Raw genomic sequence first — 22,571 nt, 5'->3', positions numbered from 1 at the left:
CTATTGCATCAGTGACCGGAGTGATTGCTTAGTTTTTTTAATACACCTCTACCCCGATATAACACTGTCCTCAGGAGCCAAAATAATCTTACCGCGTTATAGGTGAAACCGCGTTGTATCGAACTTGCTTTGATCTGTCGGAGCGCACAGCCCCGCCCCCCCAGAGCTCTGCTTTACCGCATTATATCCGAATTCGTGTTATATCGGGTCGCGTTATATTGGGGTAGAGGTGTATTTGCAGCCACAGCCACTCTACTGTTGTAAAGTTAATTTTCCGTTACTTTTGTGTGTGGAGTTTGTCTGGGTTTTTTTTTTTTCATTGTGTCCTGAAATACCACCTATCCCTTGGTGAAGTGTGGAGAGTTGCCCTAAGTTAGGCTCTTTACGATGTCTAAAAGGTAACATTCATAAAGATGCAGTTGTGTCGTATACCCTAACATGGGCATACATGGCCATTGAATAACATTAACCAGGTGACATTTAAATGATGCACCAAATGGAGGGTCTAAAAATTATTAGGTGTCTTAATAAGAGTACAAAAATAAGTGGGTAAATCTTTCATTGAGATTGAATGCACTGTTAAAGTGTGCAAATTCACACTAACATAGGAGATCCATGTGATTGTCCAAGTTGTCTTGCTTTATTCTTCGTTGTCCATTTTCTACCAGTCTGTTCTGAGGGATAAATATGAGTTTGATTTTTTTTTTTTAAAGATTTCTTTTGCATTGGCTTTTCTGTGTTTTACAGCATTGCAAAAATAATGTAAGTGAACGGTGACAAAATACATACCTTCTGTTGCCTACGCTGAGGGTTTACTCTGCATGGTACAAAATTGCTGCATGAACTTGGCTGCCTTTTCTTTTGATTACTATTTTAAGTAGTGTATAATTTTGTAATGAGACGAACATTGCATTAGTAGAATGTGGGCAAGTGCCCTTCTCAGCCTTTACTGAAACAAGGTCCACATACTATATGGAATTGGAAACATGCCCTCATTCAAGGGTTTGGCTCTTTTAACAAAAACCTTTACAACATACTACTGGGGTTCCTGTTGTATTAATTTTAATAGAATATATAGCCCAAAGGTGTTAGCATAACCCACTCACTGTCCAGTATTAAACGTGTTAAACAAGGTTCAGTATACAGAGACCTCAGCCTGAGCACCATGGCAAACACACCATTAATAGGTTTCAGAGTAGCAGCCGTGTTAGTCTGTATCCGCAAAAAGAACAGGAGTACTTGTGGCACCTTAGAGACTAACAGATTTATTAGAGCATAAGCTTTCGTGGTCTCTAAGGTGCCACAAGTACTCCTGTTCTCTTTACACCATTAATACAAATTCTTTTAACCTTTTATTAAAGATGAAGAAAAGAAGAAAAAACAGTTGAAGCATTTGAAATGTAAAGTATTAAGTGAGGCCTTCATTTTAACAACATCCCTTTTCCCTTTCCATTTCTCTTTAACTGGAGTGAGTTTTTAGAAGGAAAAGCCCCCTTGTTTGACAGACTCATAGACAGTATGGTAGATGAAATGGTAATGACTGTCCATTTTGGGGAAAAGAGAAGTTAGTTGAGGCAGCCTGGAGCTGTTGCTGTTGTTAAGGTCTGATCACATAGGCGCCGACTCCGTGGGTGCTTCAGGGAAAAAATTAGCAGATGCTTAGCACCCACTGGCAGCCAGCTTCCCCCTTCTCCCCTCCAACACTTCCTGCCCACTGGCAGCCCTGCCAATCAACTCCTCCCCCTCCCTCCCAGTGCCTCCTGCCCACCGCAATCCGCTGTTTCACAGCATGCAGGAGGCGCTGGGAGGAAGGGGGAGAAGTGGGGATGGGGCACGCTCAGGGGAGGGGGCGGAACTGGGTGGGAAGAGGTGGGGCTGGAAGAAGCAGGGCGAGGGACTTGGGAGAAGGTTTGGGGTGGAGGCATGGCCTGGGGTGGGGTGGGAAGAGGCAGGATGGGTGGGGCATGAGGGAAGGGGTGGGACCTGGGGCGGAGCAGGTGGTTGAGCACCCCCCTGAACTTGTAGGAAGCGGTGCCTATGTCTGATCCTGTTTCATCCCAGGTGGTGTTTGGGATTCAGCTGGAAACATTTGAAGTGGTGATGTCATCTGGGTTCCTCTCTCTCTGGCTCAGTCTGGTCAGGACATCTCTCAGGATTAGGACAAAGAAGGTCCGGGGTCACAGGAGACAGTGGGGATAGCAGCTAGGATGGTGAAGCCGCCTCCACTAGCCAATTTTTTTCCTGAAAGTCCTGTTTAAGGACCCACAAAGTGATTGATGGAATAGCCTATTCCTTCATTATTTTGTCCAATAATACCTAGTTTTTGACACAACAATTTTGGTTCACTGATTTCTGGTTCCACACTTTTCTTGTTTACCAAGCATGATCTGAACACAGTCCTTGATTTATATCAGTAGGCCTTTTTGCATGGACTAATTTGGTCTTGTCTGACTCCCTTTCGTACTTTTTCCCATCAACATTTGTTGTTATAAATTACTGTGACATCTTATGAACTTTCACTCACTTCTTATAGTTAACTCACAACTGCAGTAAATATGTGGGCCCAATTATCACAACAACCCAAAATATCCTCTTGAAAGCACCACTCCATTCTTCTTTGAGAGTTGTCCTTGTGGGTGCATCCCTGTGCCTTTGCTCGGAGATTTTTACAGCAGTACCTGCACAGGCCATGCACATGTGGTCCCTGCCTCACACGCTGACGGTGCCTCAATATTGTGCGCGTGTGGCCCGGGCTCCTCGGTTCTTTCTCTGTTGTAATATAGCCACCCGCAGGTCTGTCATTGAATGACCAGACAGGTTAAAGTGTTCTCCCACTGGTTTTTGAGTATTATGATTCCTGATGTCAGATTTGTGTCCATTAATTCTTTTGCGGAAAGACTGTCCGGTTTGGCCAATGTACATGGCAGAGGGGCAAATCTTTAACCTGTCTGGTCATTCAATGACAGACCTGCGGGTGGCTATATTACAACAGAAAAACTTCAAAAACAGACTCCAACGAGAGACTGCTGAGCTGGAATTGATATGCAAACTAGACGCAATCAACAAAGGATTGAATAAGGACTGGGAATGGCTGAGCCATTACAAACATTGAATCTATCTCCCCTTGTAAGTACTCTCACACTTCTTATCAAACTGTCTGTACTGGGCTATCTTGATTATCATTTCAAAAGTTTTTTTTCTCTTACTTAATTGGTCTCTCAGAATTGGTAAGACAACTCCCACCTGTTTATGCTCTCTGTATGTGTGTATATATAGCTCCTCAATATTTATTCCACTCTGTATGCATCCGAAGAAGTGGGCTGTAGTCCACGAAAGCTTATGCTCTAATAAATTTGTTAGTCTCTAAGGTGCCACAAGTACTCCTGTTCTTTTCACGTGCAGAGAGACCATCCCTATCTCTGATGGCCATTCTCAATGTGTTCATTGTTTGAGGGAGTCCCACATCCCCCCCAAAATGTGCTCACTGCAGTAAGCTGAAGGCCAGGACACGAAAGGACAGAGACTAAGGTTCAAATTAATTCTGTTGGAGAAGTCCCTGAGACCTGCCTGAGACCCAGGTCAGGAGTCCTACTCAAGACAAAGCCTGCCTAAGTCGACAAAGGATAAAAAACCAACAACAAAAGGGCGAGCTTCATCACCTCATGTTGACCAGCCGGCCTCCAAACGGTCTCAGAGCAGGTCTGTGTCTTCGGTGCCGACCGCTCCGCAGCTCAGCACATAATACGCTCTGGGCACCTCCAGCACCGTCCGTACCCCGGCCGCTGTCGGTACGCACCACTCCAGTGCCTAGGCTATGGGCTTAAAGTTGCCTGCCTCTTCTAATATGCCACCGCACAGCACTGCAAAGGACTTGGTGCCAACTCAACTGAGGCTGCCCGTGCCGCCCACGGCATACGGCGCCGTACCAATCTGCACTGGCCAACCCTACGACACCGCCGCTGCACCCAGTGCAGTATATTTCGACTTCTTCTACCTTGGCACCGCAGTTTATTCATTTGAGTGATTTGCTAGTCTCGCCAATCCCCATTATTTGGTACCAATCTCTCACTGGAACTGTCGGTATGGCACCGACAGCTATCCCCTATTCCCTCTCGCTTTTCTAATAATGAGGATGATGAAGTGGAGGGAGTTTTTTCACCACACCATTCCTCCCCTCAGACTCCTGCTAGCATGGGACCAAGGAGATCAAGGTCCTCATATTCTAGAGACTTACCACCCTGGTATGTATACCCACGGATGGGACCACCCAGGCCCTTCCCCGGACAATGGCATTACTGGAGCCTGTGGGGGTTCTACAGCAGGCACCATAGTAACAACACAGTCCACGAAGAGGTGACACCATATGTGCTCCTGAACCCGTGCACACTTCTGCAATGGACAGACAGGAGCAACCTGCAATGATGCACGTAGAAGAGGGGGCATCTGACACCTCTCCAAATAATAATTCATCCTCCTCACCGGACAAGGCTATTATACTCCCACCCCCAATGACAGGAGATGATTTTAGGACCTGTTCAAAAGAGTGGCTAATGAGCTCAAGATCACTTTGGAGGAGGTGTCAGAGACTCAGCATGAGCTGACCGACATCTTACAACCTCCAACCTCCTCCAAGATTGCCCTACCTATTAATGGAGCCCTTATGGACCCTGCCAAGAATATCTGGCAAACCCCAACCACTATACCCCCTACCTGCAAAAGGGCAGACAGGAAATATTATGTCCCCTCCAAGGGCTCAGAATTCCTTTTCATGCATCCAGCACCAAATTCACTGGTAGTAGAAGCAGCCACCCAAAGGAACAAACAGCAGCATTCCTCTGATAAGGAAAGTTAAAGAATGGACCTACTCGGCCGCAAAATTTATGCATCATCTACGCTGCAGTTCAGGGTAACAAACTATGCAGCTCTACTAGCCAAATATGACCACAGAAATTATGGGAAATTCATGGACTTTATTAATGACATCCCAGAAGATGAGACAACAATTCAAAGCAGTAGTCTCTGAAGCGCAGATTATTTCCTGCATGGCGCTACAGGCTGTCCTCAATGCTGTGGACACAGCTGCCAGGTCCACTGTGACAGCCGTCATTATGTGTCGAGCTTCATGGTTTTCCTCCTCTTCTTTCCCATGTGAGGTGCAAAACACCATGGAGGATCTCCCCTTTGATGGCAAAAAGTTATTTGCAGCAAAGACCAACAAGGTGCTGCATACCATGAAGGATTCCAGAGTGATGCTGAGATCCCTATGCATCCCTACACCGGCAACTAGAAGAAGACAATACAGGTATCAGCCTTGCCAACGCCCACAATACCCGGCCTACACACAACACCACCAGAGGCCATACGACCACCAGCAACAACAATGCCAGAGACCTAGGCATCAATCCCACTGCTCCACGCCATCAGCACCGTCCCAACCCCCTCCACCTAATAAGCAGATTTGAAGCCTTGGTTGAGGGTATAGAAGACCTCCCAACCACTCCAGCGCTTATACTTCCCATCCAACCTTTTGGCCACCGTTAGCTCCCATTCTACCACAACTGGCGAGCCATCACTACGGACAGATAGGCCATAGAGGTTCTCCAATTGGGCTATTCCATCCCCTTCCTGTCCATACCACCCACCCCGTCCCTCTTCAGGGACCCCTCTCACGACCACTTGCTCAACCCAGAGGTGCAACATCTTCTACAAATAGGAGCAGTGGAGATGGTGACCGATCAGCACAGGGGAAAGGGGTTTTACTCCCACTATTTTTTAACAGATAAGAAAAGTGGGAGATGGCAACCATTCTCAACCTCAGACGACTCAACAAGTTTGTCAAAAAGCAAAAATTCAAAATGGTTACCCTCACAACCATAATTCCAGCGCTGGAGCAGGGAGAGTGGTTTTCAGCCCTTGACCTGCAGGATGCTTATTTTTATGTAACTATATACCCCGCCCACAGGCATTTTCTCAGATTTGTTATGAGCTCAAATCCTTACTAATACAGGGTTCTGCCCTTTGGCCTCTCAACAGCACCCTGCATCTTTTCCAAGATTCCTGCAGTGGCAACAGCGCACCTAAGGAATAAAGGAATGATAATTTTTCCTTACCTGGATGATTGCCTGCTCAAAGCGCAGACTCTCGAGGAGGCCTTCCAAGTCACACAGATGACCATTGATTACTTCCAGGGTCTTGGACTACAAATAAACAAAAACAAATCCACATTAACTTCTACTCAACGACTGGAGTTCATAGGCACTCACCTTGATTCCATACCGGACTCGCATCTCTCCCATTCAACAAATTCAACACTATAAAGAATCTGGTCGCCAAATTGCAGAACAGCCCGCAGGTCACTGTCCTTGACTGTCTGCAACTTCTTGGCCATATGGTCTCTTGCACTTTTGTGGTCAAGAATGCACGCTTCTACATGCGGTGCCTACAGGGTTGGATGACCACTGTCTACAGACCAAAAGTGCACAGTTTAAACAATCTTCTATTCATACCTATCAAAGTCAAGGACTCACTCACATGGTGGACTCTTCCACACAACCTCTGCTCCGGAGTCCCGTTCGTACAGGAGTCCCCCTCCGTTATAATTACCACAGATGCTTCCCTCACAGGTAGGGGGCCACACATGGTGCACCATACCACTCAGGGACTACAGTCCCCTACAGAAAGCTCACTATACATAAATTTGTTAGAGCTCTGAGTGGTCTGCAACACCTGCCTCCAATTTCTCCCAAGAACCAAAACATCAGGATCATGACCGACAACACTGCATGCATGTTTTATATAAACAGACAAGGGGGAGCTTGATCCCACTTGCTCTGCACCGTGGCTATGAAGCTTTGGAATTGGTGCCTCCAATACAATATCCAAATTTCAGCCTCCTACCTACCTGATTCACTAAAACTACTGCGGACAAGCTCAGGAGATCTTTCCCCCCTAGATCAATAATGTGAGATAAATGATACCCTCCTACACAACATATTCAAAATATTGGGCTACCCTCAACTGGATCTTTTTGCAACTGTGACCAACAAGAAATGCCTGGAATTCTGTTACGGAGCAGGCCTTGGAAAGGACTCAATGGGAGACACGTTCATGATCAAATGGAAGGACAATTTATTATACACATTCCCCCGGATACCATGTCTTCACAGATTATTACAAAAAATACAAGTGAGAGGGCCAGGGTCATACTAATAGCCTCTACGTGGCCCAGACAGGTGTGGTACCTATTTGTAACGGGGATGTCTGTTTCCCTGCCGATTCTGCTCCCCTCACCCTTCCAAACCTATTATCACAACCCAGGGGTCAACTACACCACCCCAACATAATGATGCTACTACACCTCGAAGCATGGCTCCTCAGTGGTTCTCTAATGAGGAACTAGACTACTCTAAACAGGTACAAATAGTACTGTTAAAATAGCAGAACGCAATCCACACGTACCATCTGTCTCCATAAATGGACTAGGTTCACTCACTGATGCTCCATCAGGTAAACCACTCCTGCTTCCACATCTCTTTCATTAATACTAGACTATCTGGGCTCTCCTTTAGCTCTATAAAGGTACATCTAGCAGCAATGACGGTGTTTCACCATAAGACTGGAGACACTACTATCTTTGCCCATCCCATCACAAAGTGGTTCCTCAAGGGCCTCCAGACCCTATACCTGGACATTAGACCACCCACTCAACCCTGGGACCTGCACTTGGTTCTCAGATGCTTGATGCACCAACTATTTGAGCTGCTAGCAACATGCTCCCTCCTACATCTATCCATGAGAACTTTAGTTTTTAGTTGCGATTAGATCCACCAGACGTGTAGGAGAACTTGGATCATTCATGGCTGACCCATTGTACACTATATTTTTTTAAGTACAAAGTCATGCTCCGAATGCATCCCAAATTTCTTCCGAAGGTGCACTCGTACTTACACATCAACAAACCTATCCACTTACCAACCTTTTTCCCTAAACCGCATGCAAATTCTTTTGAATCAACAATGCACACACTTGACGTGTGTAGAGCATTGTCCTTTTACTTGGATAGGACTAAGCCTCCCCTAAACTTTTCATTTCAGTCACAGAACGATCCAGAGGCAAATCCATCTCTACTCAGAGACTATCCAACTGGATAGCAGACTGCATCCGCCTATGCTACCAACTAAAGAAGATGAATCCTCCAACTTCTATTAGGGCACATGCCACAAGATCTGTGTCAACATCTGTGGCATTCTTATGTAACATTCCCCTCACACATATTTGCAAAGCTGCCACCTGGGCTTTGGAGCATACCTTTGCTAAACATTATGCTCTTACTCAGGGACCCCGACCAACACTTGAATGGGTCGAGCTGAGCTACAGCTTTCTTACCAGATCCGAAGTCCCTACCTCCTTAAGGGATACTGCTTTTTAGCCACCTGGAATGGAGCACCCAGGGACATCTCTCAAAGAAGAAGAGGAGGAGGTTACTCACCTGTGCAGTAACTGATGTTCTTCGAGATGAGTGTCCCTGTGGGTGCTCCACTACCCACTCTCCTCCCTCTACTTCGGAGTTTGGGGCGGTCTCCATTGTAGAGAAGGAACTGAGAAGCCTGGGCTGCGCGCATGATATTGAGGCACCATCAGCGCATGAGGTAGGCACCGCGTGTGCACGGCCCATGCAGGTACTGTTGTAAAAATCCCCAAATGATGGCAGAGCGACGCACCAACACCTGGAGTGGAGCACTCACAGGGCCGCTCATCTCAAAAAACGTCAGTTACTGCACAGGTGAGTAACCTACTCGTCTTCTTAACAAGTGACTAAGATAGTGAGCCAAGTGGTTGAGTGAGTCAATTAGAACCTTCTTAACCTTCCCTAACAAGATCAACACTTGCTAACAGGGAAGGCTGTACCAAAGAGCTAATAATAATAATAATAAATGACTAATAAAAACAGATTGAGGACCTGAAGGCATGTTTTAGAGGCAGTGTCTAGAGTGAAAGCTGTTCTTCATGCAGTGATGAGAGTGACAGAAACACTCCATGATTTATTCTTGACCCAGTCCCAGAGACAGTGGAGCATGGTTCTTCAGCAAAATAATTAGCATTCTCTCTCTAATGGGCCGTATTCTCCTCACTGCTATGCCGCGTGGAGTGGAGCAGTAAAGATGAAATGCAGTATAAAATGAGAAGATGTGAGGCTAAATGAAGCAGGAAGCCGCCCTACTGCAGAGCCACTACTGGCCCCTCTGCAGAACTTCAGATGCAGAGCCACAATTCAGCCAAGGGTGTGACCTAATAGATAGGGGAGGAGTCAAAGGATATTCACTGTAAGTGGCATGTTCCCCTGGGGGGGAAAGGGCCATTATAACTTATGCAAAATTATTTTGAGACGGGGCAAAGGCAGTTGTAGTTATTTGTAATGATTTCTTGAACAAACTGATGCTGTTTATCTTTGCTTTTAGAACCAGCATTCCTCAGAGTCGTAGCTCTCATTCCTTGAATAAACAACTCATAATCAATATGGAACCACTACAGCCCCTCCTTCCTTCTCCAAGTGAGGAAGAAGAGGTTTCTTTAGATGAAGGTGAGTCAATTATCTGACTGGTTCATACTCAAAATCATAACTGTTATAAACTGTTGTTAAAACATTCCTGTACACATGGAAAGATTAATTAATTAAAGGTGCAATATCAACTTAGTAAGTGTGGAAATAGCTGTACAGTTACCATTAGGAATTACACCATTAACTCCTCTGTGCATTGTATTGAAAAATTATTACTAATTCTGAGACTTTTGTGGTGTGAAAGCTCTATGCAAGTAGAATGACTTAAGAATAATTGTCTTGGTGAGGAATTAATGGGGATTACAGTTTTGAGATCCTCAGGTGAAAGGCACTCAAAAAAACAAACACAGAAAGCCTCACAACATACCTGCAAAATAGGTAAGAAGTATGGGGATCATTCCACTAAATAATGACATGCAACGAACTCTGATGGAATGCGGCAGCTGTTTGAGATTTCGCAACAAAACTACATAGAATTTAAGGACATAGTGAAGAAGAATTCCAGCCCAAATTCTCTGCTAATGCAACTCCATTGATTCCTGTCGACATTATTCTGAGGACTCTTTGAACATTTGAGTATATTCTTTATATAAAGAGGATGTCTACATGTTTGCTTATTCACTGCTTTTTGCCCACATTCTGCACCTAACTCTCAGATGACGTGTTCATTAAAGATCCCATAGCATGGTTTTTAAAAGTAAGGGTATGAATCTCAACATAAATAATTACATTCTTTCTACCTAAAAATTCCCCCTGTAGATTCAATAGAAATATGGAAAGCCAATGGTATTTCACCAGAGAATTTGATTTCATTGAGCTGGAGATGAAATTTGTGGTTTCACCTTGCTGCAGCAGGAAGTACTAGAAATCTCACAAGTGTGTCTGTTTTCATAAGAGTTCTACCTTCCTTTTACAGACCCAAAAAGTGAAATCCTGGCTCTACTGATGTCAAAGGGAATTTTGCCTTTTACTTCAGTGGGGTCAGGATTTCATCCAAAGGGGTTGGATGATGTTTGGCTAAGCATTTGAATGTTTGGGTACTTAGCTAAACATCTGGTCATTCACCCATTACTGTAGGTAACTATGTAATTAGTGTTAATTTACAATAAACGACTTGTTAGCTACAGCTTTGAAAGGTTTGTATTTATGGTGACTTCATTATCTGGTTACCAGATAACCACCAAATACTGTGTTACTAGAAGACAGTTACCACAATTACAGAATAATTCGGAAAAAAACCCAGCCTTTTTTTGGCAAAATCAGCTAATGTCCCTTCTATAGGGCTTCCTAGCTGCAGAAGTGGATAAGATGAAAAGGTGCAGTAGTGAAATCCAATTTTGAAAACTGTCAAGGGTAGTGCTCACTGGATAATGTTGATAGACTTCAAATGAATAACATGTACAGTTCAGTAGCCACCTTGACTTTCAGTTAGATACTGATATAGTTACTTTAGATTTAAAGTTGTAAGACCTAATGCAAATGTTTGTCTATGGATTGTCTCCTAGGAGGAACCATAAGCATAATTAAATTACTATGACTGCTAGTAATAATACTTAGCACTTGTATATTATTTTCCTCCATAGATCTTAGTGTCTTTGTTACGGGGTTTGGGGTGCGATCAGCGGCGGCTCCAGGCACCAGCGCTCCAAACGCGTGCCTGGGGCGACAAGCTGCGGGGGGCGCCCTGCTGGTCCTTGCAAGAGCGGCAGTTAGGCCACCTTTGGCGGCATGCCTGCAGGAGGTTCGCCAGTCCCGCGGATTCGGCGGCAATTCGGCGGCGGGTACACCGAAGCCGCGGGACCGGTGGACCTCCCGCAGGCATGCCGCTGAATCCGCGGGACCGGGGACCTCCCGCAGACATGCCGCCGAATCCGTGGGACCGGGGACCTCCTGCAGGCAAGCCACTGAAGGCGGCCTGCCTGCCGTGCTTGGGGCGGCAAAAAGGCTAGAGCCGCCCCTGGGTGCTATCCAGCCCAGTGAGGGGCTGTGTCACCACTTCCCCTGCAACCTGGATGCCTCTCAATGCTTTGCTGTTGTAGCTCCCAGCCTGGGATGTTCACAACTAGCCTGCAAGCATACAGGTCACACTCTGAAGTGTCTGTGTGCTAGACAGCCCTGGTTCAGTGGCTGTGATCCCAGCAGCCTGTCTACAGCCCTGCTCTGGCTTCCACCACCAGCTGTGGTTACATCCAGCAGGGTGATAACACCACACTCCCAGTCCTCAATTTTCCCCAACCCATATGCTCTGTGATGTCCAGCCCTCTCATGGACGACTCAGAGAAATAATAAGGTTAGTTTGTTCCTCTAAAGACACACAAGTACATCACATCTTATTAACTGGGGTAAATACACTCTTCCTTTTAAACCCACAGTGAATTAGTTTATAGTTAAAATAAAACAAATTTATTAATAATAGGACATAAGTTAAGTAATGCCAAGTAAAAGGAATACAGTTAGAAAGGAAATAAAAGTGAAAACATGCATCTAAAAGTCTAAACCTTAATCTAGCAAATTATGGTCTGTTCAAGATGGTTTATCTCATCAATCTTCCTTCTTCCCAGCCATGGCTTACTTTCCCTCAGTCAGGACCTTCCACATAAGTACAAGGCGCTGTCTTCCCTGGTCTTCCTGGGTGAAAGTTCTTTGCCTAAGCAGGTTTCTCAACTATATTCAGTTTCCAGACACTTTAGACCCTCTCTCCACCTCCCCAGATTGAAGGACCCATCTTTCACAACTTGTGTGAACTCCACTCCCTTGTTCCTGTCTGGTGATCGAGGGAAAAGATGGCTTCCGTCTTTTCTTAGATCTTCCAAAATTCAGTGACTTCTTTTCAAGAGTCAGGATGACCTCATGCTTTTCTTCCCTTCCTGTGAACTTCCCAGTCCTTTGCTGATTTCTGTGTAAATGGGGCTTCTCTTATTTTGATTCCACAATGCTTAATTTACATAGGAGACAGGTAAATAGCTGCCTTCTCTCCTGTCTGGCAGGGAACCTGTTTCTCCCTGTTTGGCCACAAACTTTAATAAATATCATTAAGTATCCATAAATCCTCATATAGTGTTAATACAGGCATTTCACAATGATATTAATTAACAGTTGTGCTATCAGCTTTCAGAAAAGACCTCACTCAGTACACTTGTTTATAATACAGTAATATTGTATATAATAATTTGATTTAATATTGTATGTATTCAGGTCATTCAATTCTCTTGAGGTTCAGCCCTCCCTGGGTGGGGGTGGAGTTTGGGCTTCAGTTTCAGGCTTGGGTCCCAGCAAGTCTAATGCTGGCCCTGGAAACCCTCATTAAAATGGGGCTGTGACCCACTTTGGGGTCCTGACCCACAGTTTGAGAACCGCTGATCTATAAAATCATGACTGGTGTGAAGAAAGTAAATAAGGAAGTGTTATTTACTCCTTCTTATAACACAAGAACTAGGGGTCAGTAAATGAAATTAATAGGCAGTAGGTTTAAAACAAAGAAAAGGAAGTATTTCTTCACACAATGCACAGTTAATCTATAGAACTCTTTGCCAGAGGATGTTGTGAAGGCTAAGACTATAACAGGGTTCAAAAAGAACTAGATAAATTCATGGAGGATAGCCAGGATGGGCAGGGATGGTGTCCGTAGCCTCTGTTTCCCAGAAGCTGGGAATGGGCAATAGGGGATGGATCACTTGATTACCTATTCTGTTCATTCCCCCAGAGTACCTGGCATTGGCCACTGTTGAAAGACAAGATACTGGACTAGATGGACTTTTGGTCTGATCCAGTATGGCCGTTCTTATGTTCTCTGGTGGAGAAGGAAGCTCCATGCTCTTTCTTCCTCCACTTGTTAGCTTAATAGCTTAGTTTACTTAATATGTAAAAATGGACCTTCATTGTCTTTGTCTGAAGACTGGTGTGGTCAGAGAATCAAATACCCATTTCTTTGTCTAAGGCAGACCTATCTACCAACTCTTTCTGCATGCCTACTTTAAACACACTTTAGTCATAATTCTAGCATATATTCATAACTCTTAATACCCACGGTGTGCTTACATCATACAAGAATATTAATTATCAGTGAGTTATTAGTTTTCAAATGATACCTCACAAGGCATATTTTGTACAAAGATTATTACAATAGTGTGAAGAGTGTGACTACAGAGGTGCTTGTGTCAGTCTTATGAACAGGGGTAAGCATTAATAGTTGCTTTACACAGAGTCTCAGAGCAGTTAAATGACTTGTCTGCATTCACATGGTTAACTGGTAGCAGAGCCAGCAGTAGAAACCAGGTTTCTTGACTCCCAGACCAGTGTTAGCCCTGTCAATATTTCACCTGCTAGCCTAGCACCTCTTGCTTGTCCCTGAATTTCAATCAGCCTTATATGTGGTAGCTGAATGAATTGCCCAATGTGCAGTGGCTTGGTGGTTTCTTGTGTTACCATTTTAATGAGCTCCTTGAAAATATCACTTTGCTTCCTAAAATTGCCTGAGAAATTAATTCACAAGTTGACCAAGTCTATGAGAAGTATTAAACTAAATTACTCTACAGAAACTGCCAGGCAATGAGGTAGATTTCATGCCAATTATTTGAAAGTTGCTAAGTAACAAAGATATCAAAGTGAACTACAGCACAGGAAACCTTCTGTATGAAATTTTGAACAACTTCAAACCTATCTGTTTGTGCTCAGGAGAATTGTTTGAGAAGGGAAAACAAACAAAAAATGTAGGGACTAAAAATAAATCCCAATCATTCTAACACATCTAATGTCATTCCTAAAAATCTAAGCACATTGTGTAGACTTGCCTGTAAAATGAAATTCTCTTCCATAAATACACAAGTTGTTCAGTAATGCTGCATGGTATTGCTAATTTTCCCCAAGGCAAAAGCATGAATAGTACAGAAGGAAGGGTGTTCTGACTGGACAGAAGGTCATGGCAGTCCATTGCAGTGCAGGCAAAGCCAATAGACTTTGGTGATGGCATCAAAAATTACTGTTCTGTTAGTTAGAGAAGTTTTAAAAGTGAATAATAAAAAAGCATTTCTGTTTAGAGCAACCAAACAGATCCAAATTTTCAAAGTTTGGTGCCTGGTTCGTCATGTGGGCACTTAAATTTGCAAGTAATCACCCAAATATCAGGTTGAGATGACTTGTTGCCAGTTTGAACACCCTGATGCAGAACTGGTTGCTCTATCTTAAGCCCCAAAGTTTCAAAATTATATTCTTCTTCGAGTGCTTGCTCACGTCGATTCTATGCTAGGTGTGCATGCCCACGTGCGTGGCCATCGTAGATTTTTGCCTTAGCGATATCCGTAGGGCTGGCTGTGGCACCCTCTTGAGTGCTGCGCTCATGGGTTGGTATATTAGGTGCTGCCAGCTCTACGCCCTCTCAATTCCTTCTTACTGCCCATGATGGTTAGTCGGAGCGTCTTTCCCTTTCCTTGCAAGGGTTAGCAGTTCTTCTACTTCAGTCTTCGAGCCTTAAGGCCTTTTAAATAGTTTGTTTACAGTAAGTACGGTAGTTGTTAAGTAGTGTAGTTAGAGAGAGAATCCCAGCGGGGACTTTGCCCAAGATGAGGCATGCCCCGTGCTCCAGGTTTTAAGTCCTATGCCTGTTAGTGACCCACATAGCAGCCTCAAGTGCTTGGGGAATCACATGTGAAGGACATGTTGCATCTGTAAGAACTTTTGTCCCAAAACTCAGAAAGAGAATCAAATACACGTTTCTTTGTCTAAGGCAGACCTTTTGTCCCAGAACTCAGAAAGAATGAGACATCCATTTGAGGGACCTCCTCCTGGAGGCTGCTCTCTGCCCGGCATCTGAGCCTTCCCAGACGGAGACTGCCCCTAGCACCTCAGCCTTGGTGCAAAGCGCACCCCTGGCACTGGGCTCCACTTGGCACTGCTCCCCATCGCCGGTGCCTAAGAAGAGGTCGAAGAAGAGCGACTACCCGGCACTGAGCAAGAAGGGCAAAGGACCCAGTTTGGGCTGACACCCCACACCGGAGCCACATGGGGATGCCCCCCCAGGGAGTCCTCAAGCCCCCTGAAGGCCATCTACTCCAGGGAGTGGTAGGGGACCCTGACTGGTGGCAGGGCCGATGCCTTCCCAGGTTCTCCTGGTGCCCAGAGAACAGAGGCCTCTACCAGCGCCGCCGGCACTGCGTGTGTGACAGGACACAGCAAAGGCTCCTGGTGAGGGAAAGCCATCCATAAAGACCCCCCAGAGGGTGGGTGAAGGACGCCAATCTTCAGAGATGAGACAGCACCCTCCGTCTCCATGCCCCAGGTCTCTGTCTTCTGTGGGATGTCCTAGATTGCTGGCACTGTGCTCATGGTCTTTGCCCTCTTGACACAGGTCGCCTAGAGGAAGCACTGGTCACCGTATCACCAGCACCGATCATCCTCCCACCGGCTGTTTCCTCGGCACAGATCCCAGTCTCCGAGACAGCGGGAGTGGTCTCTGTCGCAGTACCAATCCTCCTCCTTGAGGCACCGGTCTCCCGTGGCGATGGTTAGGAAGTGATGGTCTCAGGCTAGAGGGATTTCTAGGCCGTGTATGAAATCGTGGAAAACCCAAGCTGCAGAGCCAGGGCAGCTTGTGCCTTAAGAATCTGTCAGCCTGGGAAGCTGGTGATTAGAGAGCCTGCGTGTAACTGCAGCTCGGTGTGTCCCTACCTATATGAATGCTGGTGAAAGTGCAGGCTGGAAGGCTTTGAAGCTTTCCACAGCAGTACAGTGTGAGAGGGAGCCCAGGCTGGTGGGTCAGGGGGCTCAGCAGTACCCCAGTTCCAGGTGGCACCCCAGGGGGAACTCATTCCAAGTGCCTCCACCAGCAACAGTGACTGCCCACTTGACTAGGGCTCAGGCTTTGTCGGCAGCCTACCTGGCCCAGGTGCCGATTCAGGATATCTGTAGGGCCACTACCTGGTCATCTATCCACACGTTTGTCTCATTATGCGCTTACCCAGGAAGCTCAAGACACTCCTGGCTTCGGTAGAGCAGTGTTGCAAGCCGCAAGACCGTGAACTCTGAGCCCACCTACGGGGATACTGCTTGTGAGTCACCTAGAATGGAAATAACATGAGCAAGCACTCAAAGAAGAAAAACAGTTGCCTACCTTTCGTAACTATTGTTCTTTGAGATGTGTTGCTCATGTCCATTCTGTTACTCGCCCTCTTGCCCCTCTGTCGGAGTTGCTGGCAAGAAGGAACTCATAGACTCATAGACTTTAAGGTCAGAAGGGACCATTATGATCATCTGGTCTGACCCCCTGCATGCTGCAGGCCATAAAACCGTTCCTACCCCTTCCCTGGACTCTGCTGTTGAAGTCCCCAATCCTGTTTTTAGTGACTTCAATCGGCAGAGACCCTCCTGCTAGAGATCCCTGCCCCATGCTGCGGAGGAAGGCAAAAAACCTCCAGAGGCTCAGCCAATCTGCCCTGGAGGAAAATTCCTTCCCGACCCCAAATGTGGCGATCAGTAAGACCCCGAGCATATAGGCAAGAGTCTCCAGCCCGACCCCGTTAGCCATTATACTATTTACCCACCGTTGCTTGGCTTTCCTTGACTACTATGTTTTACCATTAAACCATTCCCTCCATAAACTTATCTAACTTTATCTTAAAACCAGACAGGTCCGTCGCCCCCACCGTTTCCCTCGGTAGGCCGTTCCAATATTTCACCCCTCTGACGGTCAGAAACCTTCATCTAATTTCAAGTCTGAACTTCCCCACGGCCAGTTTGTATCCATTCGTTCTGGTATCCACGTTAGTACTAAGCTGGAATAATTCTTCTCCCTCCCTTGTATTAATCCCTCTAATATATTTAAAGATAGCAATCATATCCCCTCTCAGCCTTCGCTTTGTCAGACTAAACAACCCAAGCTCCTCTAGTCTCCTTTCGTACGACAGCTTTTCCATTCCTCTGATCATCCTAGTGGCCCTTCTCTGCACCCGTTCCAGTTTGAGTTCATCTTTTTTAAACATGGGAGACCAGAACTGCACACAGTACTCCAAATGAGGTCTCACCAGCGCCTTGTACAACGGAAGCAGGACCTCCTTATCCCTACTAGATATACCTCGCCTAATGCATCCCAAGACCGCATTGGCTTTTTTCACCGCCACGTCACATTGTCGACTCATAGTCATCCTGCGGTCTACAAGAACCCCTAGGTCCTTCTCCTCTTCCGTAACTTCTAACCAATGCGTCCCCATCTTGTAACTAAAATTGTTATTAGTCATCCCCAAATGCATCACCTTACACTTTTCACTATTAAATTTCATCTTATTTCTGATACTCCAATTCACAAGCTCATTCAAGTCTCCCTGCAGGATATCCCTGTCCTCCTCCGAATTTACAACGCCTCCCACCTTCGTATCATCCGCAAATTTTATCAGCCCACTCCTGCAATCGGTTCCGAGGTCAGTTATAAATAGATTAAATAAAATGGGTCCCAAAACCGAACCTTGAGGCACTCCACTAGTAACCTCCCTCCAACCTGACAGTTCACCCTTTAATACAACCCGCTGCATTCTCCCCAGTAACCAATTCCTTATCCACTTCTGGATTTTCATATCGATCCCCATGTTTTTCAGTTTAACCAATAATTCCTCATGGGGTACAGTATCAAACGCTTTACTGAAATCCAGGTATATTAGGTCCACCGCATTTCCCTTATCTAATAAATCCGTTACTTGTAATGTTGTAATTTATCGCAATTGCCACTACCCTCCAGGTCCTCCACTAGTTTCTCTTTCAGAATTTTCTCTAACACCTTGCACACTACAGATGTTAAACTAACAGGCCTGTAGTTACCCGGATCACTTTTTTTCCCTTTCTTGAAAATAGGAACCACATTAGCTATTCTCCAGTCTAACGGGACCACCCCAGAGTTTACAGATTCATTAAATATTATCGCTAACGGGCCTGCTATTTCCCGCGCCAATTCCTTCAATATTCTCGGATGTAGATCGTGGTGATGTAGAGAGGGTGCAGGGCCGGCAGCACCTGATATACTGACGCATGAGCGCGGCACTTAAGAGGGCGCCACAGCTGACCCTACAGATACCACTAAGGCAAAAATCTCCAGCGGCGCACACCTAGAATCAAATGGACATGAGCAACGCATCTTGAAGAACAACAGTTATAAAAGATAGGTAACTGTTTTTTCTTGTGGATTGTTTACCAGACCAGTGCTGGAAGAGCTACAAGTAAAAGGATAATATTCTTCATACTTAGTCGCACTGACTAGAATGACTTCAGGGAACATGACAAAACTCTGCCTATGAGTAACAGAATTGAGATGGAAATGTATCTCTAATACTTTGTTTAAGTTTTTATGTTGGCAAGGACCTCCTTGCCCCTTCCTGTACCAGGTGTCATAGATCTTGCACTCCCATGTGTCTTGAGCATGCAGAAGATCATTCTCAATCAGTGCATTGCAACAACGAGTGAGTGAGAGCCACTGGACAGAGCGCTGATTCATGTAGACACAGACACAGTCCAAGTGGTTAACAGCTATAATTAAAAGCAATGGTTCTGGAAAGAGGGAGAGTGGGGAACACTCTTTTCTACATCTCTACATCTTTGTCTTCATACCATTAAAATATTTTAACAAAACTACTAGGTCACATTCACAGTTTAGGGAGGACAGGTTTAAAATCTGGCCTAGTCTGCCTTGAGAGGCACATTGTCAGCACCTCTCCCACCCAGCCTCTCCCAATGCATCCTGGGCAGGCCACAATCACATTTCAACATTATATCTTAATTATGTCCCTCCTCAGCCCCCCGAAAGCTTTTAAAATAACAGTACTCCTGCATTTTTCAGGCTAGTAACAGGTGCCTGTTGTTCTTTATATTGCTGAGCAACCTAAATCATTTTGTCAGACTTTTCAGAAAGAGAGAGAAATACAAAACCCTAGAGAAACAAGTAGATTTGTTTAAGAAATGTGCTGGGAGATGGCAGTAATTATCAGGACAGTTTCCCTGGTGATATGATATAAATGAAGGTTAATGTCTTTCTATTTACAGTTAATGGAAAATACTTTTCTTTAAAGATACTGTCCTCTCAGGATTCTCACTGTTGAGTCTCCCACTCCCAGTGCAAGACAAGGCAGAACTCCCTTAACTGAGTTTTTATTCTCTAAAGCCAGGGGAGTTAAACACGAGACAATTAAACCTTTCACACCCTCCCAGTCACACTCTAACTTCTGCTGTCTCATTTCCTAGAACCTTCTAACAGGTTCTTTCTCAACCATGGTCAGAGAAAGAGCTCTCTGCAGGAGTCAGGCGCTTCCACTGACAGCATCTCAGGCATCTTTGCTTGAATAAATTTTCAGTTTTTGCTGGTCTATCTGTTCTTCCGCACTATTGGCTTGGTGGTCATAGAAGTAGAGTTCTTTTCAGAATCCATGACCACCTACTGCTTCTGGGCTGATCTGGTATGCTTCATTGATATCCTCAGAGTACCTTTTTTAATACTTTAGCATTGTAGCCTTAACACTTCAAGTTATGTAGCACTTTGGTGCATTTCTTAGGCTATGGCTACCCTAAGGACCTCACAGCAGCACAGTTGCATTGCTACAGCTGTGCTGCAGTAATGTCTCCTGTGTAGCTGCTCTTTGCCGACAGGAGAAAGCTCTCCTGCCGGCATAATTAAACCATTCCCAACAAGCCCATTAGCTGTTGGCAGGAGAACCTCTCCTGCCAACATAGCACTGTCCACACCAGCACTTTTGCCAGTGAAACTTACGTCCTCGGGGATGTGTGGTTTTTTTCACACCCCTGACCGACAGAAGTTTTACCAACAAAAGTGATACTGTAGACAAAGCCTTAGTGATCAGCGTTCTCAAGACTCCAGTGTGTTAGGAACTTTGCAAAAAAAAAAAAAAAAATCAGTGCCAGCTTTGGAGTATTTTTCTGAAGAAAAGTAATTAGTACTTGTCATGTTCCAGGCTTTCCAGATCGATCAATCCCCCGATCCATATTGACTCTGCCTAAAGCGCTTTTAGATTTGCACGGTTCTCAACATGGATCCAGAGTCTTGAAGTAGGTCTTTTCAAAAAGCATTAATATAGGTACAAGATGTCCCTCGCATATGAGCGTGACCTCTTTATGGAGATGAGCATTAGAGGTGTGAGTATCAGAGATGCTTGGAGATGTCATCCAGAGCCATCAAACTCTGAGAGGAGTGCTTAAGGACATTTCTAGAGGCACTCCTCAGAAACTCCTGTCCATACAATAAGCTGATTTGAAGTACTTCAAAGAATTCATCCTTGAAGCAGAAGCCTGAGTTGAGTCCCTGTATTGTGCACCAGGAAAAGGTTTTCAGTGTGGGGCAAATGGGCACATGTGGATCTCTTTAGGTGCCTGTGATGGGGTTTACAGACCCAAACTGAGGCTAAGGGAATTGTGGAGCACTATTAGGCCAAGAAGGCCCTGTCCCTCAGCAGCAGCAGAACATGCTCCAAATGGAGGACCTGCTTAAAAGGGGACTCTGAGACTGCTGCAGGAAGGCAGCCAGGCTTTAGCTTCTGGAACACAGGGATCTACCGGGGAAGGATCTGGACTGTGGGTAAGACCCAACTGGGAGGCCAACGGCCCGGGTCCTCTTTCTACCCCTGTTCTTCCTGAGAAGGGAGAGCAACTGGACACTGAGCTGGAAGGCCTAACTGACTGTCTGAATTACTGAAACTGGGAGGGAAAATGAGTGCTGGGACCATGCCACAAACTAAAAAGAGAACAGGGGTGGTTGGCAGTGGCCCAACGGAGGCTGTCTTTTGCACCAGCAAGCGGGGACTGAGATTTTCTTAACCTTTTCCCCATTGGGGCCTGGGTTGGGACTGGTGGAAAGGGAGGGCTCCCTTACTTGCCTCTATGGCCCCAGACACTGGAGGAACCCAGGAAGCACCAGGGGACAGTGGACTCTAACTCAGCCGCCAGCCCCTCAGATTGCCTGGCAGGGCCGTCCCAATGTTATGAGACTGTTGAACCATGTCCTGCTCTCTAGCCCTGCTGACCCCAGCACAGTACCCCCACAAAACCTGCTAGGTTGCTCTCTGTGTTTCTGTGTCTGTAATAGAGCCTAATTCTTTGTGTTTATTCAGCTGTTATTTTGCCCATCAGGAACTAGCAAAAGTAGACCAGTGTCTCTGGATCCCTTAGTCACCAGGTTCAAGCAGGGCTTGACACATTTGAACCTCCCCATTAAAAAGCCCCCTGAGTCATGGGATATGAATGTGGTTCTCACAGACAGATGAAAGTGCCATTTAAGCCACTTGATACATGTGAGCTCACATTTCTTACATGGAAGGTTATTCTGCTGGTAGCAGTGACTTTAGCTCGCTGAGTGAGCAACCTTGAGTCTTTTTAGTGACTTTCTACCTTATGCCAAGTTTTACAAAGAAAAGGATGGTGCTCTAGTCTCACCCTAAATTCATTCTAAAGTTGGCGATGGATCTCCACTTCAGTCTGCCACTTTTGAACATTTTCTTACTCTCATGCCCATCCCCTTGAGGTCCTTTTCCACAAGCTCGACATCCAAAGGTCCTTCATACTTTATTTGGAGTAGATTAAGACTTTAGGAAGTCCACCCAACTTTTTGTTTTAATCGACACTAATTCAGTTGGCACTGTTTATAAAATCCACGTCTGAATGACTGAGGGACTATTTTAAGACATTGCATTAATTACTGCTCTGACCTATGGAGGACTGTGGATCATATGTCAAACAACAGTCTGAAGCAGAGTGGCTTTAATTGTTAGCTTCAATTAATTGTTAGCTTTAAGTCTTTTTCAATTGACGATTTATGCATGAATCTCACTGCACACTTTTACTATGCCTTAGTGTTGAGATTTGGCTCCAGGAAAGAGCCCTTCTGATTCTTGGCCCTGCAGAACTAATTCCCAAAGTCAGCTTCCCCAAGCTGTTCCTCCACATAGAGTTCTGTACTTCTTTACTTTTGTTCTATTTGAGTTGGCCAAATTCAGGACATATTTTTTCTGAGGATATATCCTCTGGTATGAGA

At 45.4% G+C, this 22,571-nt stretch overlaps 1 protein-coding gene across 5 annotated transcripts in view; it reads left to right on the top strand.

Annotated features, from left to right (window-relative positions):
- FRMD3 (FERM domain containing 3) overlaps positions 1-22,571 on the top strand; it is a 219,829-nt gene that overhangs the window by 177,560 nt on the left and 19,698 nt on the right. For all 5 annotated transcript variants that reach the window (XM_054032510.1, XM_054032509.1, XM_054032508.1 and 2 more), the window contains one exon: positions 9,459-9,580. In XM_054032510.1, the coding sequence (XP_053888485.1) occupies positions 9,459-9,580 (122 nt within the window). The remainder of the gene's footprint in view (positions 1-9,458; positions 9,581-22,571) is intronic.

Source organism: Malaclemys terrapin, chromosome 6 (assembly GCF_027887155.1).
Source record: "Malaclemys terrapin pileata isolate rMalTer1 chromosome 6, rMalTer1.hap1, whole genome shotgun sequence".
In the NCBI taxonomy this organism is placed as follows: Eukaryota; Metazoa; Chordata; order Testudines; family Emydidae; genus Malaclemys; species Malaclemys terrapin.
Note: the sequence above shows the minus strand (reverse complement) of the source record. Positions and strands in the feature narration are given on the sequence as shown.